Genomic DNA, 21,670 nt, shown 5'->3' with positions numbered 1-21,670 from the left:
GGCCATAAATAGAAAGAGTGAATCAGGTTGGAAGGGCAATTTGAGGCCTCGTGATGCAGAGTCTTAAATATCAGATGAAGGGCTTTTGTATTTGTGCATAGAGGGAATTCACTGAAGGCTTTTGAATATGAAAGTAATGTAGTCGGAACTGAGCTGCAAAGTATTAGGCCAGTGGTGTTACATAGGATTATGTTTTGTTTTTTTTTTTGAGGAAGGAACTGGTCAGAGTAGCAAAACAATAGCATAACTTTGTTTTTGGAGGATCACAGTGTTCTTTAAATCCTTTTAGATTTTGCCATCATGAACTGACAGAATATTTCAAGTGCTAATTTTTAAAAAGATCATTTTTTAATGTTATTTACATATGTCAAGGCCCCTTGATACTTTCTTTTGTACAGTTACACTTTTAATACAATCTTCAAATAGAAAAAAGATGATGGAGCCTGACAATACTTTTATTGCTAGGTTAAAAGGCAAATATATGCCTGTCATGTATAAAACCCAATTTTACTTCATATGAGTCATTCAGAACCAAAAATATTTTCCTTCTGAATGTTACTTTATTCAGCATGTGACTTCTGCAAAAACAGTGAGTGAAGCAACATCTCTGTTTCATTAAAGATGTGGTGCCTTATCTCTGCCCCACATAATCCAAATCGATCAAACTGAACTCTCAACAGGTAACTCATTTTTCAGATTATTTCATCTATACAGAAAAATATATTGGTTTGTTCTGTTTGTTATAGAAAATCTCAAACCTTGGCACAACTCACCTGGAATAATTCAAAATGGAAGTTTGAACAACAGTACAAACAGGTTGCCTACATTTTATTATTCTAGTAGAATCTAGACATTTTAGGAATCATCTGCTATTTTAAAATCTCCTATCAAGTCACTTAGTTTGGATGTTTCATTTGCTGGAGACAGGTACAGGTTTGTTGCACTTCTTTGCCTCTTTATAGTGTATCTATGATGTCTCTATTACATGCAATGTGCGTGTAAATATTGAGATACAAAGTATTGAAATACAAAGAACTTTTTTCTTCCCAAGAGTCAATTCTTGTCTTTAAGAAGTTTGTAAAGTATGATAAAATCTATAAATATTCTATTTTACTACATAAATTATAATAGTTAGAAATTCCAGCTCAGGATCAGTGTGGTGTGACAGAAAACTAGATGGAGGCCTGGGTTCAAGTCCAAGTTCCTCCTTAATCAAATGTCACCCTATAAAAATATTGAATCTCGTGTTTCATTTTCTCATCTGACATAAAAAGACATGATCAATCTTGTCTACCTTAAAGGAATGTCAAGAAGAGTCAGATAAAATAATGAAAGCAAAACTGCTTTGAAATAGTATAATGTGCTATGACTATGAAAAAGTCAAGCATTCTATTATACTTCAGGAACATTTATGAAGTCATTTGGTCACTTTTCCTTAGGCTTCAAATTTTAACCCAGAAACAAAACTTAAATTCTTAAAAGACAGAAGATAACTTAAAAATTCAAACAAAACTTTTAGTTTTCTAGTCTCATTCTTTAAGCCTTATTCCATCCAACTCCCTCAAGCTATGTTTGGAAGATGAGCTGAGCTGATTAATTTGGCTCTTAACCCTAGGGTTTTAGAAAAATCTGAGCCACATTTAGAATAAAATCACACTGGGTGTCTCCTGCCCCCAACCCTTACCCAAAAATGTGTCTACAGGGGTCATTTTACTGCCACTTAGTTCAAAGAAATCATGTGGTATTTTACAATCAACAAAATAATTTATAACATGTAAAGTTAAATACTAGACTAGCGTAGCTAATACTGGCAAGAAGAATGGGTAACAACAAGGGCACAGAGAAAACATGTACAGTGAAGATAATGAAAAAAAATGGGCTAATTGTGATTTTGGCCCATTTCTCCTTTGTTAACTTAAGAATTGCCCAAATTTTCATTTGCCTTTGAAGATACAGATTTCTATGTGGTTATTTCACATAGTCTAATTTATCTGTAAAAATAGGGATGGCATATCTTTTAAAAGGTAGTTTCCTAACCACTTATTTTTGGTGTAATAAAATGATGATTTTGTAAAAATGTAGCTCGTTTAGTAAAATGAAACTTTTGTAAAAATGTAGAGAAAGAATGTCCACCCAGAGATTCTCCTGGGGATTTGTGGCTTCACACTGAGCATTTCCCTCCTTGACAAGGAATCTGATACATGGGATGTTGGATGGTTTCCAAAAATAGCCACTGTTATTATGTTCCTTGTAGTCACACAGTTTATAATGCATTTTTGCAGCTTCCTCCATAAGCGGTCTATTTCCTCACCTCCTGAATGTGGGCTAGATTTATTACTTCCTTAGACCAATATAACATTGCAGAGGTGACTAGCCTAGGCCTTGAGAAGTTGTGTAGCTGTCTGAAAATTCTTCCAGTTGCCATATGCATTAAACTTGGGCTAGCCTACTGGTGGTCAATAGACTGAGTGGAGCAGAAACCAGCCATCTCAGTGAAAGTCAATCTGTCCCAAGCCAACTTAGCAACCAATTGCAGGTATATGACTGAAGACAGGAGCTGCCTAGCTGAATACAGCCCAAATTGAAAAAACAAGGGCTAAGTAAATGGCTGTTTTCTTAAGCCATCAAGTTAGGGAGTGAGTTATTATTTTTTTTTGTTGTACTTTAAGTTCTGGGATACATGTGCAGAATGTGCAGGTTTGTTACATAGATATACACGAGCCATGGTGGTTTGCTGCATCTATCAACCCGTGATCTACATCAGGTATTTCTTCTAATGCTATCCCTCCCCTATCCTCCCAACCCCCCCAACAGGCCCCAGTGTGTGATGTTCCTCTCTCTGTGTCCATGTGTTCTCATTGTTCAACTCCCACTTATGGGCGAGAACATGCGGTGTTTGATTTTCTGTTCCTGTGTTAGTTTGCTGAGAATGATGGTTTCCATCTTCATCCATGTCCCTGCAAAAGACGTGAACTCATCCTTTCTTATGGCTGCATAGTATTCTATGGCGTATATCTGCCACGTTTTCTTTATCCAGTCTGTCATTGATGGGCATTTGGATTGGTTCCAAATCTTTGCTATTGTGAACAGTGCTGCAATAAACATACATGTGCATGTGTCTTTATAGTAGAATGAGTTTTAATGCAGCAGTAGTTAATGGATATGAATGATGCCCATGTGACTTTGAGGGAAACCCTACATTTTGTTTACTGATTCCATTTTCTCTCTTAACTTTCTTAGAAATATATGTGCAAAAAGACCTCAAGATTTACTACTACCTTAAAATCTGTCTTGGCAAAGCAAAAAATGCTAATAGTAATTTCTAGGAAGAACAAAGAAATGTTTTTGTTGTTGTTGTTGTTTTAAATGAATGAAATTATCCTCTCCTTTAGGAATGTGAAGATATTTAGGATTTAGGTACAGAGATTTTGTGAGCTTGGATTGTGTTTGGAGAAAAAATTTATATAAGACAAACTACCTGGTGAAATGTGTAATCTTCTAGACTCAAAATACGAAAAGATACTGGTCATCATCATGCTTTGTGGAAAATATGTTGAAGCTCACCTTACCCCAGGTGGATGATGGAGGGCTGGATAATCAGTGTGAAAGCTTAGCTTCCCAGTTGTGTAAGCCACATTGTTTGCATCGATTTTGTCTTGCACTTGCCAAGTATGTCTGTAAAATGCAAGAAACACATGTTTAAACAGGTTGTCACTAAGCCAGAGGAAATGCATTAGAATGAATTTGATATGTGGGGAGAAATGGAAACTTTTCATTTTTTGAAATAATTACCATAATGACTATGAGTGAGACAAGGAATCTGACCTTTCTCTGCCTAAAGTCACTATTTCAGAATTAACATCTCCTCATTTTTCCTCTCCTCTCAACAAAAGAGTACATCAGTCTATCCTACAGTTTATAAAGAAGTATATATGGAATTGTAGGTTATCTTTTTACTGGGTTAATGCATTTTAAAAAGTGATTTATTGAGGTGAAGTTCACATAACAGAAAATGAATCACTTTAAAGTGAACAATTCTGTGGCATTTAGTAAATTCACACTGTTGGCAACCACCACCTCTACATAGCTAGTTTCAAAACGTTTATATTACTCCAGATCAAAACCTCTTATTTTAGTAAGCAGTTTCTTTCCATTCTACCCTTCTCCAAGACCTTGGCAATCACTAATTTGCTTTCTGTCTCTGTGGATTTACCTATTTTAGATATTTACCATAAATGGAATTATATAGTAAGCTCATGCTTTTAATGTCATATCTAAGAATCCACTGCCCAATCCAAAGCCATGAAGATTTACCTCTATGTTTTCTTCTAAGAGTTTTATGGCTTTAACTCTTATATTTAGATAATTTGTTCATTTTGAATTAATTTTTGCATATGTATGAGTTGTGGGTCCAATTTAATTCTTTGCATGGGGGTATTCAGTTGCCTCAGAACAATTTGTTAAAGAGGTTGTTCTTTCTCTATTGAATGATATTGGCATGCTTGTTGAAAATTGATTGGCCATAGATGTGTGGGTTTATTTCTGGACTCTCAAAATTCTATTCCATTGATCTATTTGTCTATCCTTATGCCAATATCACACTACTTAGATTACTGTAGATTCATAGTTAAATTTCAAAATCAGGAAGTGTGAGTCTTTTAATTTCAGTCTTCTTTTTAAATATTGTTTTGCCCACTTGGAGGTCCTCACAATTTCATATAAATTTGATACTGGCTTTTCCATTTCTAAAACAAGAAAATGATACTGAAATATTGGTAGGGATTGTAGACTGCTTTGGGGAGTATTGACATCTTAACAATTTTATGCCTTCCAATCCACGAATACAGGATGCCATTCTATTTATTTAGGTTTTCTTTAACTTCTGTCAGCAATGTTTTATGGTATAAAATACTATAAAAGTCTTTTACCCCTGTGATTAAATTTATTCCTAAGTATTTTATTCTTCTGGATGCTGTTGTAAATGGATCTGTTGATTTCCTTTTCAGATTGTTCATTGCTACTGTTTATAAAGACAACCAATTTTTGTGTTTGATCTTGTACCCTGCAACTTGCTAAATTCATTCATTAGCTTTAGTAGCTTTTTTTGGGTGGATTTTATGGGATTTATTATATGTAAGATCATACCATCTGTGAATAGAGAGGTAGATTTACTTTTTTATTTCTCACTTGGATGCCTTTATTTCTATTGTCTAATCGCTCTGGCTGGAAATATTGGTGCGATGTTGAATCTCAATGGTGAAAGCTAGCATTTTTGTCTTGTTTCTGCTCTTAGGGAGAAACTTGATTTTTTTTTTTTTTTACTTTTAGGTTCAGGGGTACATGTGCAAGTTTGTTATATAGGTAAATTGCATGTCACAGGGGTTTATGTACAGAGTATTTTTGTCACTCAGGTAATATATATAGTAGCCAGTAGGTGATTTTCTTGATCCTCACCGTCTTCCCAACCTCCACCCTCACAAAGGCCCAGGTGTCTAGTGTTCCCTTCTTTGTGCCCATGTGTACTCAATGTTTAGCTCTCACTTGTAAGTGAAAACATGCTGTATTGGGTTTTCTGTTCCTGTGTTAGTTTGCTTAGGATAATGGCATCTGGCTCCATCCATGGTGCTACAAAGGACATAATCTTGTTGTTTCATATAGCTGTATAGTATTCCATGGTGTATATGTACCATATTTTCTTTATTCATTATATCACTGATGGACATTTAGGTTGATTCTATGTCTTTGCTATTGAGAATAGTGTTGTGATGAACATATGTGTGCATACATGTTCTTTATAGTAGAACAATTTATATTCCTTTGGGTATACACTCAATAGTGGCATTGCTGGGTCAAATGGTAATGTTTTTAAGGTCTTTGAGAAATTGCCAAACTGCTTTCCACAATGGCTGGACTGATTTACATTCCCACCAGCAGTGTATAAGTGCTCCCTTGTCTCCACAACCTCACCAGCATCTGTTATTTTTTAACTTTTTATAATAGCCATTCTGACTGGTATGAGATAGTATTTCATTGTGGTTTTGATTTGCGTTTCTCTAATGATTAGTGGTGTTAAGCACTTTTTCATATGCTTGTTGGCTGTGTATACGTCTTCTTTTGAAAAGTGTCTGTTCATGTTTTTTGCCCACTTATTAATGGAGTTGTTTGTTTTTTGCTTGTAAATTTAAGTTCCTTATAGATTCTGGATAATAGACTTTTGTGAGATACATACTTTGCAAATATTTTATTCCATTCTATATGTTGTCTGTTCACTTTGTTGTTAGTTTCTTTTGCTGTGTAGAAGCTCTTTAGTTGAATTAGGTCCTATTTGTCAATTTTTGTTTTTGTTGCAATTGTTTTTGTTATATTCATCATGAAATCATTGCCAGGTCCTGTGTCTAGAATGGTATTTCCTAGGTTATATTCCAAAGTTTTTATAGTTTTAGGTTTTACATTTAAGTCTTTAATTCATCTTGAGTTGAATTTTGTATGTGGTTTAAGGAAGGTATCCCATTTCAGTCTTCTTCTTATGGCTATCCAGTTATCCCAGAACCATTTATTGAATAAGGAGTCCTTTCCCCATTTCTTGTTTTTGTCCACTTTGTTGAAAATCAGAGGGTTGTAGGTGTGTGGCATTATTTCTGGGGTCCCTATTCTGTTCCATTTGTGTATTTATCTGAGAAACTCAATTTTTAAATTACACTCTCGAAACTATTGCTCAGGTCAATAAATAAAACTTTAGGCACCTATGTGTGCCCTGTCACAGTCACAGACACTTCTGTCTTCTCCAAAGTAACTATGACTGTGACTTCTATAGCTATCATTTCCTTGCTTTTCTTTACAATTTTATCAACCAAATGTTCATCCAAGGACACTGTGTTTAAACTTGCTCATTAATAACAACTGCTATATGCTTTAAGTCTATTAATCTTCAAGTTTTTCCTTCAAGTTGTGCTCCTTACAATTGTTGAAGAACTAGGGAATTTGACCTATAGAGTTTCCCACAGTCTGGACTTCATTGAGTACATACTCATGGTGCAGTTTCTGGGAAACTGGCAGCAAAATGCAGAGGCTTAGACAGTGTCTATTCTTTCTCTTTGGCAAAGCCACAGATGGCATTATGTTCTTGTATTGCCAGACACATAACGCCTGGCTGTCTTTCTTTTTTGATGTTTGTACATGTTCATGTTCAATGGCTATATCCATTAATTCGTCAAGGATTTCAAACAATGAAATACCAAACTGATACTCTTTTTAAAAAGATTTATCACTCAGAATACTTTTAAAGGGAGCCACATTCCCTCATCCACTATTTGATTACTCAGTATAACAGCTTACAGAGGGATGATGAGATAAACATTTGATTCTTTCTCTTTATTTACCATTTGTAATATAACAAATTTGTTTCCTATCATTCCAAATTGAATAGTTTAGAAAATATTATTTATGAAAAAGTATTAAACTAGATAAAGGTGGTATTTGCACAAAATTGTGAATGTACTAAATGACACACAACAGAATATAGTAAATAAAACTAATTACACTTTAAAATGGTAATAAAAAATAATTTCAGCTTTTAATTTTCGGGAGTACATGTGCAGACTTTTTAGATGGATATATTGCATGATCCTGAGGTTTGGGGTAAGATTGATCCCATCCCCAGATACTGAGCATAGTACCCAATGGGTAATTTTTCAGCCCTTTCCCCTTCCCTCCTTCCCCACTCTAGTAGTTCCTAGTGTCTATTTTTGCCATCTTTATGTCCATGAGTACCCAATGTGTAGCTCCCACTTGTGAGAACATGTAGTATTTGGTTTTCTGTTCAGGTATTAATTTGCTGACAATAATGGCCTCCAGCTGCATCCATGTTGCTGCAAAGGCTGTGATTTTGTTCTTTTATATGGTTGTGTAGTATTCCATGGTGTCTATGTACCACAAAATGATTAATTTTATTGTTATGTACATTTTACCTAAATTAAAAATACCTTAGCTTAAAAGTTAAAAAAAAGTGAATTAAAAAAAGAACTAAGGTTACTTGCAACTCTGTAGCAAGAAAATAAACCATTATTCAGACTTTGTAAGCTATTACCCTTGGAAGATCCAGACAATGGGTAATTGAAAGGAGGCCATGTTTAAAAATAAACCAAATATGGCTTGAAAAATGTTCACTATATATACATGCCATTTGATTGCTGTTATAATGTCTATTAATATATATTCAGATACATCAAATTATCTTTGAATAAATAAACACTGAACACCTATTTCAGTCATTGATTTAGCATCAGAGATACAGCAGGGAACAAAAAGACAAAATAGTAATTATTAAATTTAATAGAGATAGGTTCTACAAAGAAAATGAGGCAAGGTAAAGAGATAAGGAATGGGGTCAGAGAAGTATTATTACAGAGATGATGCTGTGGGAAGTGCTCTATGATAGGTGGCATTTTCCCCACAGAAACCCAAACAAAATAAGGGAAGGAGAAATGTGAATTTCTGGGAGATGTATTTTAGGCAGAACCCAAAGTGAAAAGGTTTTGAGTTCGGAGTATGTTTATTGTATTTGTGGAAGAACAAGGGCAGAACAAGGTCAGCATGGTTGGGACAGAGCCACCAGGGGATCAAGAGTGGGAAATGCATCAGATGCACAGACAGAAGCCAGTTTCTGAAGGGCTTTGGGGACTAGGATGAGGATTTGAGATTTTGCTTTACATGTGATGGGAAGCCACTAAAGTTTTCCGTTACGTAAATTATTCATTGGAATTGTAGTTTCAAAGAATTGCTCTAGCCACTGAGTAAGGGGTAGATGGTACTGGGAAAAAGGTAGGAGGAGGGAGAGATAATGGTAACCAATTCTCTCCTAAACATGAGAATCATGATGGTTCTCTCCTAACCATGGCTACATGCATAGGAGAGAATGATTGGATTTGAACTTGAAAGGTAGAGTTATCAGGATTCTCTGATAAATTGGATGTAGGATATGAGAGAAATGGAGTCCAGAATGATGCCAAGGTTTTCAGGTTCAGAAACCAGGTGGGGGAGGTCCTATTTGTTAAGATTCACTATATAAAAATTTATTATCTGGTGGAGGAAGAAGTTTGCTTCACCTAATTTAAAAAACTTTTAAATAAGTGCTTTTTATAAAATCTCCATTCACATATGGACAAATGAGCACACAAAATAAGACCCTTGGTCTGGACATTTTAGCTTCCTAGAAAGTCACTCTAGGCTGGTATTCTACCCTGCCTCTGGTATTCCCCCATACACTATGTACCACAACCAGGAAAACCTCCCTAGTGTTTCATGTTCATTTTGCCATTTCTCTGTCAGAAGCTCTTACTGATTCTTCAGTCCCAGAAGGATAGAATTCAGCGCTGCTGATCTAGAATTCAAAGACCCAATGCAATTTTCTAACCTTGCCAACTATTGCCATATTTGAGTCATCTATTCTAATCATGTTAATTTTAGCACTACACACTTTCCTCCCTTTTTTTCTGGTTTCTTTTTTCTGTCAGTTTTTTCTGTTCTTTTCCCCATCTCTGTACCCATTAATGAAAATCTAGCTCAGGTTCCAACTATTTCATAATCTCAAATCTAGAAAAAGTCTTGGTCTTTAGGTTCAAACGGTACTGGCTTCAAAGCCTTGGTTTCTAATTCATAACTATATAATCTTGGACAATCTGTCTATTATTTCTAAGCCTCAATTTATATATTTGGAAAATAGAACAATAATGTATTTCAAAAACTTGTAACAAATAAGAAAGGTCTATGTCTGACACACAGGAGATGCCCCATAGGACTTTTCCTTCCTCTCATTCTCCTGATTACCCAATATTTACTCCTACAGTCAGAACTCTCATAAGCATGTTTTATTCATCTCATTTATTAGATCTGAATATGTTAGGTGTTTTATGAAGATGGTTATAATTTTTAAAGAGCTATTGTAAGTCTAAGCTCATTTAAATACACAAATACATAATTCCGCTTCCTCTTCTGGACTGTAAACTCTCTTAGAGTACAACAAATACTTTTGATCTCCTACCATCAACAAAACCAGTGCCAATTCTAAAGCAGGGAACCAATAAATTTTGACTGAATGAGTGTAAGCAGGGAAGGGGTGACTTTTATGAGCTTTCATTTTCATACGGTATACGGTAAAGGGTATTAGTAGGGTGGCAGTGGCAGGAGGAGAGTGGAAATACAATCTATAATCTCTTCTCACATGTGGGGATATTTTTCTTAATGAGAAAAAGAGTTTCTCACCTGTTCCCTGGGATTGAGGATAAAATTGGCTATTTTGCTCTATTTTTCTCATTTAAAATTAGGGTGGAACACTTGATATATCTTTCACTAAGGGTCAAGCAGCCATCCATATGTGGCCATGATGTGGAAACAGGCTGAGTGAAAAAAGATGGAGTATTATAGTCTGCTGCAACTCATTTCAAATATGTGTCAGACAATCCATTATATTGCAGTGAGAGTCGCCAAGAAATACATGTTCTCTATGAAGTTCATGTCACTCCATAGACCATACAAAATATGGATCCAGACGATTGTCAACACTGGCATTTGAAAAATAATCAACATATGAGAAGAGATTTAAGGAGATCAAAAAAGTAATTTCATCAAGGTGCAGAATGCATAATATCTTCTGACTAAGAAAATGCTGCTGTTTGCACGATCAATAGGAAATGACTATTTGAATTATTTTTCAAGAGTGGTGATGGTTTTGCATTGATTCACCTACATTCTTTTTCCTGGTTCCTTCTATGATCAAGGGTAAACTGACAGAATTTTACTCTAGCCAAAAACTGGTTGAGATGCAAGGTGTAAGCATTAGCCAGAGAACAGATATTTTCTTTGACATTCACTGGCCTCTACAGGGATGGGGGTCTGTGACTTGGCTTCATCAGAGCAGTTCTCTGGACCTCTGAGCTAACTGGCAGGGAATAATAAAACATTTATTAGCCCTAGAGTGTCTTAGGCACAGTATGGGATGTGTAGCCTAAAAGTCTATCTTCACATATTATGATAAATCCCATGAAAGGAGCTCACCAATTCCAATCATAAAACATTCTCCTAATGGTCATAGCACAAGTCTGGAAAAATCTTAGAAATGTCATCTGCTTTACCTTTCTACCTTGTCATAGAAATGAATCATGCCAAGAAAGCTGCTACTTATTGTTGAGGACACTAAGTTCTTACTTATGCATCCCAAATCCAACTCTCCAAGAAAACACAGCAGAAATAAAATGCAAAGATATTTGCAGCCATATAACCCTGGACTTGCCTGATCTTGCAGCTAAGCAGGATTAGGCCTGGTTAGTACTTGGATGGGAGAAACAGGTGCAAATGTGATTCATTGGTCATGAAGGAACTTTTTTAAAAGCCTAGTGGTGAGGCCTTGGTGAGATGAAGGTGTATTTACATGCACCCCTCATTAGAGACAGATTCTAATGCTATTCCAAGTAAGGCAACAACTCAAGCAGATTACTGAGAATGGCTGTGACTGAAGTAGAGGTATGGGACCAGATTCTTTTAAAACTGAAGAGGCAAGCTCAACATAATATCTTAATCCAATGGTATAGACTTGTTTACTGTTGTGCTGGGGTGAGTGACTGAAACTCTGCAAATTATCCTGCTTTTATCAAAGATGCTGTTTTAAACAAATATAAGTATTTCCACTGAGCCATTTGTGTCATTCTCAACATTTCTTCTTTATTAGTCTTGCTAGCAGTCTATCAATTTTGTTAATCTTTTAAAAAAACCAGCTCCTGGATTCATTGATTTTTTGAACGGGTTTTTTGTGTCTCTATCTCTTTCAGTTCTGCTCTGATCTTAGTTACTTCTTGCCTTCTGCTAGCTTTTGAATGTGTTTGCTCTTGGTTCTCTAGTTTTTTAAATTGTGATGTTAGGGTGTCAATTTTAGATCTTTCCTGCTTTCTCTTGTGGGCACTTAGTGCTATAAATTTCCCTCTACACACTGCTTTAAATGTGTCCCAGAGATTCTGGTATGTTGTGTCTTTGTTCTCGTTGGTTTCAAAGAACATCTTTATTTCTGCCTTCATTTCACTATGTACCCAGTAGTCATTCAGGAGCAGGTTGTTCAGTTTCCATGTAGTTGAGTGGTTTTGAGTGAGTTTCTTAATCCTGAGTTCTAGTTTGATTGCACTGTGGTCTGAGAGACAGTTTGTTATAATTTCTGTTCTTTTATATTTGCTGAGGGGTGCTTTACTTCCAACCATGTGGTTAATTTTGGAGTAAGTGCGATGTGGTGCTGAGAAGAATGTATATTCTGTTGATTTGGGGTGGAGAGTTCTGTAGATGTCTATTAGGTCCCCTTGGTGCAGAGCTGAGTTCAATTCCTGGATATCCTTGTTAACTTTCTGTCTCATTGATCTGTCTAATGTTGACAGTGGGGTGTTAAAGTCTCCCATTATTATTGTGTGGGAGACTAAGTCTCTTTGTAGGTCTCTAAGGACTTGCTTTATGAATCTGGGTGCTCCTGTATTGGGTGCATATATATTTAGGATAGTTAGTTCTTGTTCAATTGATCCCTTTACCATTATGTAATGGCCTTCTTTGTCTCTTTTGATCTTTGCTGTTTTAAAGTCTGTTTTATCAGAGACTAGGATTGCAACCCCTACCTTTTTTTGTTTTCCATTTGCTGGTAGATCTTCCTCCATCCCTTTATTTTGAGCCTATTTGTGTCTCTGCACATGAGATGGGTCTCCTGAATACAGCATGCTGATGGATCGTGACTCTTTATCCAATTTGCCAGTCTGTGCCTTTTAATTGGAGCATTTAGCCCATTTACATTTAAGGTTAGTATTGTTATGTGTGAATTTGATCCTGTCATTATGATGTTAGCTGGTTATTTTGCTTGTTAGTTGATGCAGTTTCTTCCTAGCATCGATGGTCTTTACAATTGTGCGTGTTTTTGCAGTGGCTGGTACCGGTTGTTCCTTTCCATGTTTAGCGCTTCCTTCAGGACCTCTTTTAGGGCAGGCCTGGTGGTGACAAAATCTCTCAGCATTTGCTTGTCTGTAAAGTATTTTATTTCTCCTTCACTTATGAAGCTTAGTTTGGCTGGATATGAAATTCTGGGTTGAAAATTCTTTTCTTTAAGAATGTTGAATATTGGCCCCCACTCTCTTCTGGCTTGTGGAGTTTCTGCCGAGAGATCCACTCTTAGTCTGATGGGCTTCCCTTTGTGGGTAACCCGACCTTTCTCTCTGGCTACCCTTAACATTTTTTCCTTCATTTCAACTTTGGTGAATCTGACAGTTATGTGTCTTGGAGCTGCTGTTCTCAAGGAGTATCTTTGTGGTGTTCTCTATATTTCCTGAATTTGAATGTTGGCCTGCCTTGCTAGATTGGGGAAGTTCTCCTGGATGATATCCTGCAGTGTTTTCCAACTTGTTTCCATTCTCCCCGTCACTTTCAGGTACACCAATCAGAAGTAGATTTGGTCTTTTCACATAGTCCCATACTTCTTGGAGGCTTTGATCGTTTCTTTTTACTCATTTTTCTCTAAACTTCTCTTCTCACTTCATTTCATTTATTTGATCTTCAATCACTGATACCCTTTCTTCCAGTTGATCGAATTTGCTACTGAAGCTTGTGCATTCGTCACGTAGTTCTCGTGCCATGGTTTTCAGCTCCATCAGGTCATTTAAGGATTTCCCTACAGTGGTTATTCTAGTTAGCCATTCGTCTAATCTTTTTTCAAGGTTTTTAGCTTCTTTGCGATGGGTTCGAACTTCCTCCTTTATTTAGCTCGGAGAAGTTTGATCGTCTGAAGCCATCTTCTCTCAATTCATCAGTCATTCTCCATCCAGCTTTGTTCCGTTGCTGGTGAGGAGCTGTGTTCCTTTGGAGGGGGAGAGGTGCTCTGATTTTTAGAATTTTCAGCTTTTCTGCTCTGTTTTCTCCTCATCTTTGTGGTTTGATCTACCTTTGGTCTTTGATGATGGTGACGTACAGATGGGGTTTTGGTGTGGATGTCTTTTCTGTTTGTTAGTTTTCCTTCTAACAGTCAGGACTCTCAGCTGCAGGTCTGTTGGAGTTTGCTGGAGGTCCACTCCAGACCCTGTTTTCCTGGGTATCAGCAGCAGAGGCTGCAGAACAGTGAATATTGCTGAACAGCAAATGTTGCTGCCTGATTCTTCCTCTGGAAGCTTTGTCTCAGAGGGGTACCGGGCTGTGTGAGGTGTCAGTCTGCCCCTAATGGGCGGTGTCTCCCAGTTAGGCTACTCAGGGGTCAGGGACCCACTTGAGGAGGCAGTCTGTCCGTTCTCAGATCTCAAACTCCATGCTGGGAGAACCACTACTCTCTTCAAAGCTGTCAGACAGGGACATTTAAGTCTGCAGAAGTTTCTGCTGCCTTTTGTTCTCATGCCATTTTTTTAAGGTGAAAATTAGTACCCAAACACAAACTAGAGAAACGAAGATAACCTTTCCGATATCTAGAATAGCTCTTACTCAATCCATTAAACTAATACGAAAATCTCCACAAGACCTAAAGATATAAAGTAAAGAGAGAGGTTTAAATGATAGTGGTGAAATTATTTAACAGAATCTCTCTGAATTCTCCCTATACAACATCTAGAGTGAAAATTCAAGAATTCAATGACAACATCTAAACAAAAATTCAGTGATAAGATATTCCCATTAACCAGGAAATAGGAGGGGATAGAGACAAACCTTTCAAAGCCAGAAGACCTATATGATATTGGCAACCGTGTAGGAGAAAGCAGAGAGAAGCAACTGGGTACATGATGGATCTAAAACATTCCCAAATCACTAACAGGTGTTTACTGGACAGTGCAGTGGGGCAATGTGAGAATGGCGGTTAAACTTTGGAGGGGATTTCTACATTCCAATATAGCTGAGTACATAAGGTCCATGATAAGGGATCTGAATAGTCTGGAATTCATGAATTCTAGAAACTAACCAGATAAATCTCCCTTCCATGACCTTCCTTCTGAGAAGAGTGCATATTGAGTAGTATAGGAAAAATGTAGACAAAGAAAAAAACAAGGTCCTGATAAAGTGAAGGAGACGAACTGGAAGGTCTTAGAAAGTTGTTAGCCAGTTTTGAAACATAGCTTAAAACCATGAATTTAAAAAGGTTTCTGAATCATGTCTCCTTTTAATAGTTAAGGAAAACAAGTTTAACATAAAATTAGCAACAACAACAACAAAAACAACAACAACAAAATCAAGGTTTAAACTCAAAATTATTTTAAGAGAAAAACCCAGGATAAGTAGAAAAATAGCATACCTACAGACAGGCAGTACATGTCAGAAAGACAGGCCACCCCCAATAAAAAAGATAAAATATTATTTTTTCTACCTTCTGTTTTTTTTTATAACCACTTCTAATGAATCCAAAAGTCTTCATCAAAATGGTCCAATATGTAAAAGAATAACCTACATCAGAATTAGAAACTCAAAAATGGACTGATGTATTAAGAAAAGAAAAAAATTTAAAAACTCCTTAAAGAATAAATTAGAAGGAATGCAAGATCAAATAAGCGTAACTAGGAGATAAGAGGGAGAAGAATTTAAAAGAAATCAATAGAAACGATTTGAGAGAAAGTAACAAGAGGACCGGCAAAGAAGACTTAAGATATGCTTAATAGGAGTCCTCAAAAGAAGAAGCCCAAAGCAAAGGAACAGAATAGATACTAAAAAATATGATTCCAGAAACATTTTCTGAAAAAAATTTAAAGCTGTTCCCTAAAACAAATCATATCCTCCCAGAAAAATCTGTCCCAGAACAGTCAATATCAAGACATAGTCTATGAAATTACTAGACTTTAAACAACAACAACACAAATTCAAAATCCAGGTAAAAACGTCAAATTACTTTTTTTTGTTGAGATGGAGTCTCACACTGTTGCCCGGGCTGGAGTGCAGTGGCATGATCACTGCAACCTCCGCCTCGTGGGTTCAAGAGATTCTCCTGCCTCGGCCTCCCAAGTAGCAGGAATTACAGGCACCCACCATCAGGCTCAGCTATTTTTTTGTATTTTTAGTAGAGACAGGTTTTCACTATGTTGGCCAGGCTAGTCTCAAACTCCTGACCTCGTGATCCACCTGCCTCAGCCTCCCAAAGTGCTGGGATTACAGGCGTGAGCCACCATGCCTGGCCATCAAATTATTTTTAAGGAAAAGAAAATCATATTGCCAGTAAAACCGTAAGTGACATATTAAAGATGCTGTGACCCAATAATTTATATTTAATCAAGCCAATTTTCAAGTATAAAGGCCTTAAAACTGCTGTCAACATGCAAGAAGTCAGAGAATACTGTTCCTATGAGGCCTTCCTTAGGAATTTACGAGAGAATGGACTTCAGAAAACCAAAATGAATAGATACATTGAGCTAAGTTTGGTGCTGAGCAGTAAATTTATGTTTACGTGAGTTAAATTGTAGGGGAGGAAAAAAAGATATCGAAAAACTGAAAAGTAGAAGAATCAAACTGCAGTAGTAAGGATGCTTGTTGATGATAATACTCTAAACCAGGAAAGAAAGGAAGTGAACACCATAAAACTTAGGAAAGCCATTACACTTGGGGAAAAAGGCAAGGTTTATGCTTGGTTGGGATATGTCAATGGGTTTTGGCAACGTTCCATTTTTTGACCTGGCTGGTGTTTAAGGGTGTTTGCCTTATGATAGTTCATTAAGCTATACATTTATTTTATGCGACTTTCTGTATCTGTATTATATTTTACCGCAGGAAACCTATTTTAACAAACACAAACCTCACTTTTCTCCCCAAATGTAACAGCTTTCCTAAATTTTATGGTATTCACTTCCTTTCTTTCCTGGTTTAGAGTATTATCAACCACATGTCTCCTTAGCACTGTACTTTGCTTTTTTTATTTTTTAGCTGTTCACTATCCTTTTTTTCCTCCCCTACAATTTAATTGACATAAACATAAATTTACTGCTCAGCACCAAGCTTATGTCAACGTATGTATTCATTTTGGTTGTCTGAAGTCCATTCTTAGTAACAGAGAATAGAACAGTGGTTACAAGGGATGGGAGTAGGAGAAAAGGGGAGATACTTGTCAAAATGGTAGAAACATTTGGTTATTATATGAATAAGTACTGGAGACCTAAAGAACAGCATGGTGACAATAGTTGATAATAATGTATCATATACTTGAAATTTCCTAACAAAGTAGATGTCAGGTCTTTTTGCCACAAAATATAAAGATAACTATGTGAAAGAATGGATATGTTAATAAGCTTGATTGTGGCAATCAAAATGTCATGTTGTACACTGTAAATATATACAATTTTTGTCTCTTGTACCTCAATAAAACTGCAAAAATAATTTAAAACTAAAATAACAAAAGAAATCTTTGTTGTACATTTATTTTTAAAGGTTAATAATACTGCCATTAATAAAAATGAAGTCAGGTAGTGATAGAAGGATGAAAACTACCTGTAAAAACATAAAGAAAAAGTTATAGCAATTTGCTCCAAAGGAAGCCCCAAAGTCTTCATTATAAAAAACAAATAATGTAGTACATTGCAAAAATGTGAAATAATTAATGAGAATTCCACATTAAATATATTTAGTAGGGTTCTTTTTGAGTTGGAGGCAGTCAAATTTTGCTTAATGCATTTTATTAGAACAAGAATTGGGTATTAGTTTTGATTTTTTAATGTGAAATATTGAATACAATGTTTTCTGATTCTGTATTAATTGCCATTTTCCCTTTATGTAAATGGTTGGTGATAATTTTAACTTAGGAGAAAGCAATGAATATTCTGGTGCTGTCATTCTACTTAATTTGATAAATTTCTATATAATGCTGTCTAATTATCTCCTTGCATCTGAGCAATTAACAGTTATTATGGCATTGGAAATTAGGAGGTAAATGTTAGATAACAATGAACCACCATAGTAGCATGGTATAAAGGAAAGACTGCAGGCTGTTGAGTCAAGCAAACCTGGGTTTGTAGCCTGATTCTTCTGCCTCATTTTTTTGGGGGATAATGGGTTAATGATTCTTCTCAGAATTGTGAAGATTCAAAATAATGAGTGTAAACTGCTGAGCTCAATACTTAGTACATAAAAGGGGCTTAATAAAAAATTATTTCTACCATCCCAATAACAGCCACCTGTCCTGGCTGCACAGAGTACAAGCAAGGAAGGAAGGTTGTATGTGTGTGTGCTGGGGGTGGGGTGGGGTGTCAGAGGACCTGTTGAAAAGCAATTGCCTTAATTGGTTATCTCATACATTTCCTCAAGTGATTTCTAAAAGAGCATGAGACACAGAAATTATTTTTCCTTTCATTCATGAGATGACTTCATACTCAAGTGGTTTTGTTGGCAGCAGTATTAATTACTATGAAACTTAATATTACAAAGGGAACCCTGGAGACTGGCTCTTGGCTGATAACATAAGCTGAGGTTCACAATGGCTCAAAGAACATAGCTTGTTACTCTGCTCAAGAAACCCTAATACTTACTAGAATACACATTTTAAAGAGTTTTTTTGTCCCTCTACCCAAGCATTATTATTAGCACATTAAGTTATTAAGGAGGCCCAGTGTAAACTTTTAAAAAGTAGAATGGGATTACAATTAAATTTAGAACTCAGGCAATTTTTCTTTGTCTTCTTCTCAAGTTTGAATTATTTCTAGGTTGATTTTTCATAACCCAGAAGACATTTTTATTCAAGAAGGGCTGTGTGGTTTTCTCAAGCAATTTCCTAATTAGAAACATCAACAAATGGGTAAACTTGTTTTTTCTTTCTCTAATCCCCATACTTCACAACTGTTTTCTGGTAACAAGTATTTCAAACAAGTAGCTGTTTCAAAGTCAGATTTGGAGGCTGTATTCATGGTAGGAGCAATTTCTTAGGGGTGAGATGCCGAGAAATAGTAATATTTTTCACTTGTACATCCTTGAATCCAATCTAATGTGTGAAATGCTGCTGGGCTGGCTTACAAGACAACTTTCAGAAATGCAAACAGGAGTCTAGTGGATACTGGAAAGCTATATATTATAGTTGTACTTCCCAGAGGCCATTTCAGTGTTGTGAATCCTTAACTGGTCTGGCTGGTGGATTTGATCAACAACTCACTAGACACATTTCTATTTGACCTTATTTTATTTATCCAATGAAGCCTGCCTGCAAGGAGCTCATGAAGATATAACACTGGGCAGTAGTAGTAGCATTCTACATTTTTCAAGCAAACTTTCACCCAAGGACCTCAAAGGACATAGCAGGTATTAAAACACCCCTGCAGAAAGAGTGAGGCAAGTCCGCAGTAGAGGAGGATCAGAGAGATCTGGGAAATCACATGAAAAGCTCAGATCGACTTCTCACTTACAAATAGCCCATGGTGAAGCCATGATTAGACTGCTTCCCTGTTGATCCTATGAGCAGCTCTCAAGGACGTAATCCAGTACAGATGCTGTGGGGCACTGGGTCCCCAATTCTTCCTAAACTTTTTGGGCGTAAAGTTTCCAAAGTATTTATTTATATTTTCTACTATAAACTTGTGGCCTTATAAGTTTTATTCAACAGTTATATAGCTTCCATGCAGTGCTATACAAGATAAAACTTGACTACCACCAAGATCCACATTTATTTTATCTCCTTTTCCTATTGCCTCTTACCTTCTTTATTTCATTCCTTGAAGTTGAATTTCATATTTCAGATTTTTGTTTCCAGTTTTACCCCATTATTCTTACCAGTGTAACCCTCATTACATGTATTAATGCAACTTGTTGGTGCCAGCAAATAAAACATTCTTAGAAAAAAAACAAATCTGAACTTCTGGGCTCAGTTCTGAAAAGAAGGATGTCTCGCTAGCTAAGGTTAGAAGTTTTATTCTCTTCTGCTTGACTTTTTGGGGAAGAAGAGTCACTCTGAGTTTCCCATGAGGTTAACTTTTAAATTATGGACTGATAAATTTTGACAATGTTGTCAAAGAGCTTTTGTTGTCTTGTTCAGATGGAAGTCTACAATATCTTACTTAGCACATATACCCTTTCATTAAAATTTCCTGAGACGTAATTGTGTGTCAGTTGCTGAGTTAACAGTAAAGATACGACCCTGATTACGCCACCATTTATGCCTATAAGAAGCTCAACATGACAGTGGCAATGGCAATGATATAAGCCTTCTTAGTTTTCAAAGGTTAGTTTGACTGGTAGAGTTACAAGCAGGATAGTTAATTAATAATATAAAATATAGTTGACAAATATTTTTTAAAATGACACTGTACCCTTCCCACCAAGTCTTTCTTTCTCTCCCTTTCTCTGTGTCATGCACACAAACATACTCACAGATCAGCTTATGTAAATAATAATTCCCTGGACTCTCCAGTTTATTTAGTTGTCCAACTCATTAAAAAAGGAATTTTCAGGGTTTGAGTTTTGCCATTTTAGAGAAGATTGTCTGAATTTCTCAATATTATCTTACCAGAATTATAGTATGATAAGACCATGCATTGCTACAGTCCAGCATAAAAAACAGTAGTGACATCTTACACGAGTGTTGTTCATTTTGTTTTATTAATATAATGCATGTATTACTACTAAAAATAGAATCTGCAACAAAAAGTAGAAATTGCCTTACTTTATGTTACGAGTTTGTGGGAGAGAATTTCCACTTCTCTTTCCTGATGGGCCATCAGGAGTGCAAAACTGGTTCATTTGAGTGAGGAGCATATAATTATTTTGGTTTATTATAATGCCAGGGCTTGGGGATGAGGTACTGGTAGTGGTTTCACAGAACAGAGGCTGGGAGAGAATTTCTACTGTAGCGCTGCAGAGGATGCCAGATCAATGGGAGGATGTAGCAGGTGTGGTGGTTGGAAGGGAAGAGGAAAAATGTTAGTAAGTCAAGTGAAAAGGGCAAGAAAGGCCAAAAAGCAGCCAAAAAGACATGAAGACTTGGCACAGGTTGTCTGTAGTCAGAATAAAGGTCCAGGAGATATAAAAGAAAGAGAGATACATGCAGCAAACAAAAGGTTAAGCAGGAAGAGAAAGAAGCGGTCCTGAACAAACAAGTGAGAAAGGGACTGATTTAGGGGATGGCCAGGAATAGGGAAGAATGGCATGTCATAGAAATGGCATGTGTCTGAGTTGGATTAGCTTGAGGATGGGGAGGAAGGGCTGCACGACATTGCATAATCTTAATTAAATTTATATTATTTTGCCACACCTATTTACACAACGGTAGCCTGTGTAAATTTTGAGGAGTGGATTCATTTTGTCTGAAGATAATATTGGTAGATGAGTATTTCCCCATCTTGACCATGCTTTGCATCATCCTGGGGATCACCTTCCTGTTATCCACCCTCTTTGAACTGCTGTTGGCATATATTGACTGTCATGTTCCCTCAGTTGGAATGCCAAAAGTCCGGGGTTACTTTTCAGTCTGTTCCTTCGCTTTATGGAATTTTTATTGGCCTAGATTATTTAAAGGAAGCCAATTCAAGTATTTACATTTACCCACATACAGCAATTACAAAAGGTATTTTTTCATAAAGTAGAAACCCAAATCTAAACCCAACAAAATGCCTGGTACAGTGCCATGCACGTATTAGTATTCAAGAAAGATACTCTGTTTGATTGACAGAAATTGTACTTTCTTTGGGATTTACTTCACAGGATACATTCTGAAAAAACATCC

General features: G+C 36.3%; 1 protein-coding gene and 1 long non-coding RNA gene across 5 annotated transcripts in view; one reads left to right on the top strand and one right to left on the bottom strand.

The window, feature by feature from the left end:
* BBOX1 (gamma-butyrobetaine hydroxylase 1) overlaps window positions 1–21,670 on the bottom strand; it is an 87,742-nt gene that overhangs the window by 8,540 nt on the left and 57,532 nt on the right. For 3 of the 4 annotated variants that reach the window (XM_009460124.4, XM_016920592.3, XM_016920591.3), the window contains exon 5: window positions 3,570–3,675. In XM_009460124.4, coding sequence (XP_009458399.1) covers window positions 3,570–3,675 — 106 coding nt within the window. Of the gene's footprint in view, window positions 1–3,564; window positions 3,676–21,670 lie in introns of all 4 variants that reach the window. The other variant, XM_016920593.3, reaches the window with a different exon arrangement.
* The window catches only part of LOC107967049 (uncharacterized), a 181,740-nt gene that overhangs the window by 103,866 nt on the left and 56,204 nt on the right, over window positions 1–21,670 (top strand). The gene's annotated exons all lie outside the window — the stretch shown is intronic.

This window comes from Pan troglodytes, chromosome 9 (assembly GCF_028858775.2).
Source record: "Pan troglodytes isolate AG18354 chromosome 9, NHGRI_mPanTro3-v2.0_pri, whole genome shotgun sequence".
NCBI classification, from domain to species: Eukaryota; Metazoa; Chordata; class Mammalia; order Primates; family Hominidae; genus Pan; species Pan troglodytes.
This window is presented reverse-complemented; position numbering and strand designations above follow the sequence as displayed.